The sequence below is a fragment of the Aythya fuligula genome, chromosome 32 (genome assembly GCF_009819795.1).
Source record: "Aythya fuligula isolate bAytFul2 chromosome 32, bAytFul2.pri, whole genome shotgun sequence".
Taxonomy (NCBI): domain Eukaryota; kingdom Metazoa; phylum Chordata; class Aves; order Anseriformes; family Anatidae; genus Aythya; species Aythya fuligula.
Genome location: NC_045590.1, coordinates 948279 through 957056, shown reverse-complemented (window position 1 = coordinate 957056; position 8778 = coordinate 948279). Strand labels below are relative to the sequence as shown.

The following is an 8778-nucleotide window of genomic DNA, read 5'->3' as shown; positions in this document are numbered from 1 at the left end:
CCCTTAGTGGGGGGGTCCTGGAGGGGATCCCCTAAATAAGGGAGGTCCTGGGGGGGTTCCTCTCTAGTGGGGGGGTCCTGGGGGGGATCCCCTAAAGAAGGGGATTCCTGGGGGGGCTCCCCTAAATAAGGGGGGTCCTGGGAGGGTTTTCCCTTAGTGGGGGGGTCCTGGAGGGGATCCCCTAAATAAGGGAGGTCCTGGGGGGGTTCCTCTCTAGTGGGGGGGTCCTGGGAGGGATCCTTCAAAGGAGGGGGGTCCGGGGGGGGCTCCCCTTTAGTGGGGGTGTCCTGGGGGGGTTTCCCCTTAGTGGGGGGGTCCCGGGGAGGATCCCTTAAAGAAGGGGATTCCTGGGGGGGCTCCCCTAAAGAAAGGGGGTCCTTGGGGGGTTTCCCCTTAGTGGGGGGGGTCCCGGGGGGGTTCCCTTCTAGCGGGGGTGTCCTGGGGGGGATCCCTTAAAGAAGGGGGTTCCTGGAGGGGCTCCTTCAAAGGAAGGGGGTCCGGGGAGGGGTCCCCTTCAGGGTGGGGGTCGCAGGGGGCCCCCCCCAGCTGCAGCCGCTCCCAGACGCGCTGGCGGTGGGGGGGGGCGAAGAGGGGCTGGAGGAGGGGGGCGAGGAGGGCGCAGCGGCGGGCGAAGCGCAGGCGGTCGCGGGCGAGGGTCTCCCAGGGCCCCCGGCGGGCGGCGGCGTCCGGCCAGGGGGGGAGCGGCAGCACCCGGACCTCGGGGCTGAAACGCACCTGGAGGGGGGGGGGGGGGCCCCAAAAATTAAAAAAAAAAAAAAAAATAAAAAATAAAAAAAAAAAAAAAAAAAAAAAAAATAAAAAAAAAAAATAATAAAATAAATAAAAAAATAAAAATAAAAATAAAAATAAAAATAAAAATAAAAATAATAAATAATAAATAATAATAAAATAAATAAATAAAAAATAAAAATAATATAATAAATAAAAATTTAAAAATAAAAAATAAAAATAAAAATAAAAATAATATAATAAACAAAAATTTAAAAAAATAAAAAAATAAAATAATAATAATAATAAAATAATATAATAAATAAAAAATTAAAATAAATAAATAAAAATAATATAATAAATAAAAAAATAAAAAATAAAATAATAATAATAAAATAAAATAATAAATTAAAAATTAAAATAAATAAATAAATAAAAATAATATAATAAATAAATAAAAAAATAAAAAAATAAAAATAATAAAATAAATTAAAAAATATTATATTGGGGGGGTGAGTCACGCTGACGTCATCGCTGAGCTCATGGGGTTGATGTAAGAGGAATGAAATCCGAGCCCCACCCCCCCCCCCCACCCGCACCCTGCGCCTCTCACCTTTTTGGGTACGCGGGGGGGGGTTTCAGGCTTGGAGGGGGTTCCCTTCTCTTCTGGGGGGGCCCCATTATTTTTTTGGGGGTCCCCATTATCTTCTGGGGGGGCTCTTTTGTCTTCTAAGGGGCTTCCGTCGCCTTCTGGGGGGGCTCCCTCGTCTTTGGGGGGGGTCCCGTCGCCTTCTGGGGGGGTCCCATCTCCGGGGGGGTCCCCTTCCGAGGGGGGGTCCCCGTCCCACCCCTGGTCGTCGTCGTCCTCGTCGGGCTCCGGGCGGTAGAAGAGGTCCTGGAGCAGGGGGGGGCGCAGGGGGTCTTCAGCCACCATCGGGGGGGCGCTGCCGGGGGGTGCCATGGTCTGCCGGGGGGGGGGGGGGGGAAGAAAATTGGGAGGTTAAGGGGGGCGTCCCCAAAATCCCATTATCCTGGTGACCCCCCTGTCACATCCCAGGGACCACCCCCAACCCCCCCCAAACCTCGAATTTTGGCCCCCCCCGGATTTGCGGACCCCCCCCCACCCCCTGACTTTTAGGGGATTTCGCCCGGATTTCCCCCCTCCTCTCTACGTTTTGGGGACCCCTCCCTTGGATCTGTGCCCCCCCCCCGGCCTCTTTAGCCCCCCCTGGACATTTTAGGCCCCCCCCCGACATTTCGGAGCCCTCCCCTGGATTTCGGGACCCCCCCCGACTTTTTAGGGACCCCCCCTGGACTTTTTAGGGACCATCCCCAACATTTTGGGGACCCCTCCCTTGGATTTGGGAGCCCCCTCTCGGACTTTTTCCCCCCCACACTACATATTTGCCCCCCCCCGGACTTTTTAGCCCCCCCCCGACATTTCGTACCCCTCCCCTGGATTTGGGACCCCCCCCCCCGACTTTTTAGGGACCCCCCTTGACATTTAAGGGACCCTCCCGGACATTTTGGGGACCCCCCTCGATTTTTCGGGACGCCCCCCGAATTTTTGTCCCCCCCCAAAGAATTTTTCCCCCCCCCCTCACCATACGGTCGTCTCTCCGCTCGTTCCGTGCCTGTCGCCATCGCTGTCGCTGTCGCTGTCGCTGTCATCGCCGCTGTCGCCTCGGTGTCGCCGGGGGCCGCCCGCCGCCAGGCTATATAAGGACTGCGGTGACGTCACCGGGAGGGTGACGTCACCGGGGGATCCCTCCCCCCCCAGCCCCTCCCACCGGGTAAAAATAAAAACAAGGAATTCAGGAAGGAAACCAGCGATAAAAAAAATAATAATTAAAAAAAAAGTCGGAAATGGATAAAAATAAAGCGGTAGCACTCTGAAAAATCAGGGTTTACGTAAAATTCACATTTACCCAAAATATGTTTTTTTTTCGGTTGTTATTGGGCTGAATTCCAGACACTTGCTCAAAGGTCACGGGGAAGAAGATTTTTTTTTTTAATTAACTTTCGATCCTCGGATAATGAGGTCAGAGCTCCTTTCCCCAGATGGTGACGTAGGCTTCGGGTTAGGTCCTAAATAGGGCAAGGGTTGGGTCAGGGTTAGGGTTAGGGTTAGGGTTAGGGTTAGGTGTTAGGGTTATGGTTTGGGGTTTAGGGTTAGGGTTTAGGGTTAGGGTTAAGGTTAGGGTTTAGAGTTAAGGTTTAGGGTTAGGGTTAGGGTTTAGGGTTAGGGTTAGGGTTTAAGGTTTAGTGTTAAGGTTAGGGTTTAGGGTTATGGTTAGGTTTTAGGGTTAGGGTTTAGGGTTAGGGTTTAGGGTTAGGGTTAGGGTTTAAGGTTTAGTGTTAAGGTTAGGGTTTAGGGTTATGGTAGGTTTTAGGGTTAGGGTTAGAGTTTAGGGTTTAGGGTTAGGGTTTAGGGGTTAGGGTTAGAGTTTAGGGTTTAGGGTTAGGGTTAGGGTTTACGGTTTAGGATTAGGGTTTAGGGTTTAGGGTTAGGGTTAGGGTTTAGGGTTATGCTTAGGGTTTAGGGTTTAGGGTTAGGGTTTAGGGTTAGGGTTTAGGGTTAGGGTTTAGGGTTAGGGGTTAGGGTTTAGGGTTTAGGGTTAGGGTTTAGGGTTAGAGTTTAGGGTTTAGGTTTAGGGGTTAGGGTTAAGGCTTAGGGTTTGGGTTTAGTGTTAGGGTTTAGGGTTTAGGGTTTAGGGTTATGGTTTAGGTTTAGGGTTTAGGGTTAGAGTTTAGGGTTTAGGGTTAGTGTTTACGGTTTAGGATTAGGGTTTAGGGTTTAGGGTTAGGGTTAGGGTTTAGGGTTAGGGTTTAGGGTTTAGGGTTAGAGTTTAGGGTTTAGGGGTTAGGGTTAAGGCTTAGGGTTTGGGTTTAGTGTTAGGGTTTAGGGTTAAGGTTTAGGGTTTAGGGTTAGGGTTTACGGTTTAGGATTAGGGTTTAGGGTTTAGGGTTAGGGTTAGGGTTTAGGGTTATGCTTAGGGTTAGGGTTTAGGGTTTAGGGTTAGAGTTTAGGGTTTAGGGGTTAGGGTTAAGGCTTAGGGTTTGGGTTTAGTGTTAGGGTTTAGGGTTTAGGTTTAGGGTTTAGGGTTATGGTTTAGGTTTAGGGTTAGGGTTAAGGCTTAGGGTTTGGGTTTAGTGTTAGGGTTTAGGGTTTAGGTTTAGGGTTTAGGGTTATGGTTTAGGTTTAGGGTTAGGGTTTATGGTTAGATTTTAGGGTTAGGGTTTAGGGTTTAGGGTTAGAGTTAGGGTTAAGGTTTAGGGTTTAGGGTTAAGTTTAGGGTTAGGTTTAGGGTTTAGCATTAGGGTTAGGGTTTGGGTTTGGGTTATGGTTAGGTTTAGGTTGAAGTCTAGGGTTGAGTTTGGGGTTATGGTTAGTGTTTGGTTAGGGTCATGTTTAGGGTCAGGGTCCGGGGTACGTTTAGGGAAGTGAGAGGAGGCTGAAAGAATTTTAGTAGCTACGATCGGCTAAAGAACGCATGAAAGGAAGCCAAAAGGAATTTATTAAGACAGGTAAGGGACCAATTTTACTACAGAGCGGGGGTGGGTCATGCACATGTGCAGGCGTCTCCAGAAATTGGGCACCCCCCCCTCTGTGCACCCCAAAATTGCCCCCCCATGCACCCTGTATTGCTCCCTCCGATCCCCATATCCCCCCAAATTGGCACCCCACCCTGTGCGTCCCCAAATTGCCCCCCCATTTCCCCCATTCTCCCCCATTGTCCCCCCAAATCCCCCCCCCGTACCCCATTGGATCCCCTCCCCCATCTCAACCCCCCCCGCCCCCCTAGGGTGGGGCCGCCACAGGGAGACGCCCACGAAGCTTCCCATTGGTCCATCGAGCTGTCAATCACCCCGAGCCCCACCCTGCGGTGTTGGGGGAGTGGCAGCTCGGCGGGCCAATGGCCGGGCGGCAGAGGGAGAAGGGGCGGGGCCACGTGGGGGTGGGGCTGGGCGCTGCAGTGGGTGACCCCCACCCATGGGTGCTGCCCTGGGGTGCCCCCCCCCACCTATAGGCGATGCACAGGGACCACCCCCCCCACCCATGGGTGCTGGGTGCTGCATGGGGTTGCCCCCCCACCCATGGGTGCCCCCCACCATGGGTGCCCCCAACCCGTAGGTGCTGGGTGCTGCAAGAGGGTGCTCCCCACCCATGGGTGCCCCCCCCCACCTATAGGCGATGCACAGGGACCATTCCCCCACCCATGGGTGCTGGGTGCGGCATGAGTGTGACCCCCCACCCATGGGTGCCAAGTGAGGGTGCTCGCCCACCCATGGGTGCTTCAATTGGGTCCCTGGGGAATGCCCTCCCCCCATGGGTGCTGCATGAGGGTGTCCCCCACCCATGGGTGCTGCACGCTGTCCCCACCACCCATGGCTGCCGGGCGGTGCCGCTCACCCACGGGTGCCACAGGAGGGCGCTGCGCACCCATGGGTGCCCCGGCAGGAAGGGAGCAGCTTGGGTCGGGGGTGCTGATGGGGACGGGGACAGGGATGGGGACAGGGATGGGGATGTGGCCCCCTGGGGGGGTTCACAGGGCCACGTCCTCCCACCCCCTCTCCCAGCTCTTTCTCCCTTTCCCCTCTTTTCCCCATTTTCCCTATTTTTATCCCACTCAGCCTCAGCTTTCTGGGGAAAAAGCCCCAAGACGCAGACGTGGAGCTCCAGGAGGACCACCTTGGAGCAGAAATCCACTTTCCAACCCAAGGAGGACCACCTTGAAACATTTGTTTTTTCCGGCCAAAACCCTTTTTTTCTTTCATCCCCAACCCTGTGCACTAAATAAGGAGAAAATACCTGTGGGCTTTGTCTGGTGCACATCTCGCACTCAAATGCAGCCTCCTTGGGTTACCGTTTCCTGCGATTGGACAGATTTTGCTATTTTTCCCCCTTTTTTTTTTTTTCCTTTTCTCTTTTTGTTCTGCTTTGTGGTTAAAGTGGCAGCCCCAAGCTCGCGATTACCGTCGAACATAGATAATTAAAAAAAAAATCGTGGTGGTGGCTGGGGGCAGGAGATAAGGCCGGGCTCTGGGGATGGGTGTTGTGGTTTTGGGGTGAGGTCTGTTGTGTTCTTGGGGGGGGAGGAACCTGCGGTGCCACCTCAAACCTTTGTGGGGCCCTGGGGACGTCCCCGTGGTGGAGGAGGAAACCCAAAGGAAGATTACAAAGGTTTTGCCTGTAGTTTGGCTGTGATTTAGTTTCTGACTGTCATTTAATCGTGATTTAATCGTGATTTAATTGTGATTTAATTGTGATTGAATTGTGATTTAATCGTGAGCACTCCTTGCCTTTGGGGGCACCCTTGGGTGTCCCCTCTTCTGGGGAACAGGAAGCTTTGGGGGAAGGTCCCTGATGGGAAAACCCACCAGATTTATCCTATTTGGCACCTGGGTGATGCTGGCAACAGGTCCCAACACTGCTCACGCCTCTGTGGGATGAAGACTATGCTGGGCTCCATCCATCCCATTTTGAGGTCAGCTCTACAACCGAGACCCTCATGGGACCGACATTGCATGGGGTGGGAGATAAAACCCCTTGAAAAACTTTAAAGGCTAAAAAAAAGGTTAAGGGTGGGAATATTGACTTTTTCTTGCCCATTATGTCCCAAAATTTCCACTGGAGAGTGATGGGAAGGTGAAGAGGACTGCAACACATCTCAGCTGCTTTGTAGGAAGGGTCTGTACCCCCCCGGGAAGTGAAAAGGAGGAAAATCAGCCCCAAGCTGCTAGTAACGGTGGTGGAACCTCGGAGAATGGACTCTCCTCAGCCCCATGGGTCTTGGAGATGCTTTCTGGTGGTAAAAAAATAAAATGTGGAAAAATGAGAAGAAAAAGCAAATTAAAGTGTGAGAAACGGGGTTGGGAGAGCACGTTTTTTCTCCAAAGTACTCCGACTAAAGTATGAAATTGTGAGAAGCAGGAAGAGATGGGAAGAGCCCATTTTTCTCCAAAATACTCCAATTAAAGGAAAGGAAAATTTGTCTTGCTGGTGATGGTAGAGGTAAGTACAAGGGAGAAAATCTGGAGGGTAAATATGAAAAACACCTTGAGTTGAGACCGAAACAATTCTACATCCAGGCTGATGATGGCAGAGAAAGACAAAAAATATAAAATCTGGGGCAACCGAAGCACTTGGCTGTGGGGTTTTTGAAGGGGGATAATCTCATGCAGATTAATCCCAAATCAATATTTTGTGCTCTGATCCAATCATAAAATTAAAATTTACTGCTTTGCAAAAATCCTCTTGAGCAAACCTGATTTTTTTTTTTTTTCATGCCATATGCAAGCAAAATAATAAAAAATGAAAGCATATGGGATAGACTGTGTTTTTCTTTTTACTTTGATTCCTGACCCAAAACTACCTGTCTCTTCCTGTGGTGACATACAGAAAACCACTGACCTCAGGACCTAGCGAAGCATTCCCCTTCGTGCCTGACCCGTCTCTTCCTGCCTGGCTAGGAAGGCCCTAACCCTAACCCCAACCCCAACCCCAACCCCAACCCTAACCCTGTAATAAATGGCTCAAGTCTTCAAAATAGGACTACATTCAAAGTTTACAATTTATTAAAGGAATAGAGGTAAGCAAACAGTGCTGGGTGCGCCGGGAGTCTCTGCTCCACCAAGACGCACTCCAGTTACATCAAGCAGCTGATTTTTATGCTCCTAGGCTAATACATATTCATTACCACTTCTAAAAAACCCAGGGTTATTATAATTAGTTTTCGGAATCCAAACCCTCCTACTGGAGCATGCGTATCAGTCTCTGGTGGTCCCTCTGGGGGTCTCTCGTTCTGAAGGCTCATAGTCTTCCTCCCTCTTGTCCTTCTCCTTTGTCCAACTTGGCCGGATGTCAGAGACTTGTGCAGCATCCCCTGCAAGCTTTGTCTTTTAGTCGTTCTTCAGCTTCCCCCTTCTCCTTAATCTCCTGGCCAGATATCAGAGACTTGCATAGTGTCCCATGCAGTAGTCATAATAGGTAGCAGTTATTCTGAAACTCCCCAGCTATCAGAGACTTCAAGGAAAAGCCTACAAATACATTTCCCTTCAAGATCTCTATTGACACGAATTGCTAAAACATTCCTTTTCTAGATAGAAGAACTATATACATTAACCACTCTACTTTTCTTAGACTTGTGGTTACACAAGGGTATGTAAGACAGAAGGTCACATTCATCATACCTTGCGGCCCTAGGATTGTTCCACATTGACACGAATCAGATGAACACATTTCACAATCCCCCATCTCCTTTTCATGGTATTGATTTGTGTTTTCCTTTCCAATCAAGTCAATACTTGCCGAATTGATATCAATTTTGGATCTTTGTTTTTTTTTTTATTATTATCATCAGGGAATGGGTTTTCACTTTCCCTGGTTCTGGGTCAACAGGTACCACAGATATTTGTATTCCTTGTATATGTATAATCGCAAGTTCTCCTGGACGAGACCCCTGAGTGTATTAGTCTGGTAATACAAGGTATTAAACATGGAATTATTAACAATCCTCCACATATCTCCAGTACAACCATCCTTATTTTAGCAAACCAATCACCGCCCATAAAGCCCCCTCCCATAATCCTCTTAGATCGCTTCCATTCCAAGGTTGAACTGGGACATGTGCAATTTTCTTCATTTCTTTTACAAGTTCATTTACAGCTTTTCTTTCTGTTGTGGTTTAACCCAGATGGCAGCAAAACACGATATGGCCACTCGCCCACCTTCCCCCCTCCTTTTCTGGGATGGGAGACAGAAACAGGAAAGTGAAGCCTGTCAGTTGAGATAAAGACAATAAAATAATAACAACAACAATAATAATGACAATAATGGTGATAATAGTCCTACTACTACTAATGTGCACAATGCAATTGCTCACCACCCACTGACCGATGCCCAGCCTAACCCTGAGCAGTCTGGCCCTCCTCCCAGCTCTTGCTGCACCCCCAGCCTGCCCGCTGGCAGGACAGAGCAAGAAGCTGAGACGTCCTTGGCTTGGTGTAAGCACTGCTCTGCAACAATTAAACCATCAGCATGTTATC

General features: G+C 49.8%; 1 protein-coding gene across 1 annotated transcript; it reads right to left on the bottom strand.

The window, feature by feature from the left end:
- Positions 1-393: 393 nt before the first annotated feature.
- On the bottom strand, positions 394-2386 carry LOC116500180 (protein phosphatase 1 regulatory subunit 15A-like). The gene is made up of 3 exons (XM_032205095.1): positions 2334-2386; positions 1343-1693; positions 394-735 (listed from the first exon to the last, which is right to left on the bottom strand). The coding sequence occupies exons 1-3, from the start codon at positions 2334-2336 to the stop codon at positions 394-396; spliced, it is 696 nt and encodes a 231-aa protein (XP_032060986.1). The 5' UTR covers positions 2337-2386.
- Positions 2387-8778: the final 6392 nt, after the last annotated feature.

What these genes read in the sequence shown, in the direction of transcription:
- LOC116500180 (XM_032205095.1), bottom strand. An exon ending in CCCCCCGCGTACCCAAAAAG is followed by an intron (nt 736 to 1,342) that starts GTGAGAGGCGCA and finishes CCCCCCCTCCAG; the next exon opens with GTGCGTTTCAGCCCCGAGGT.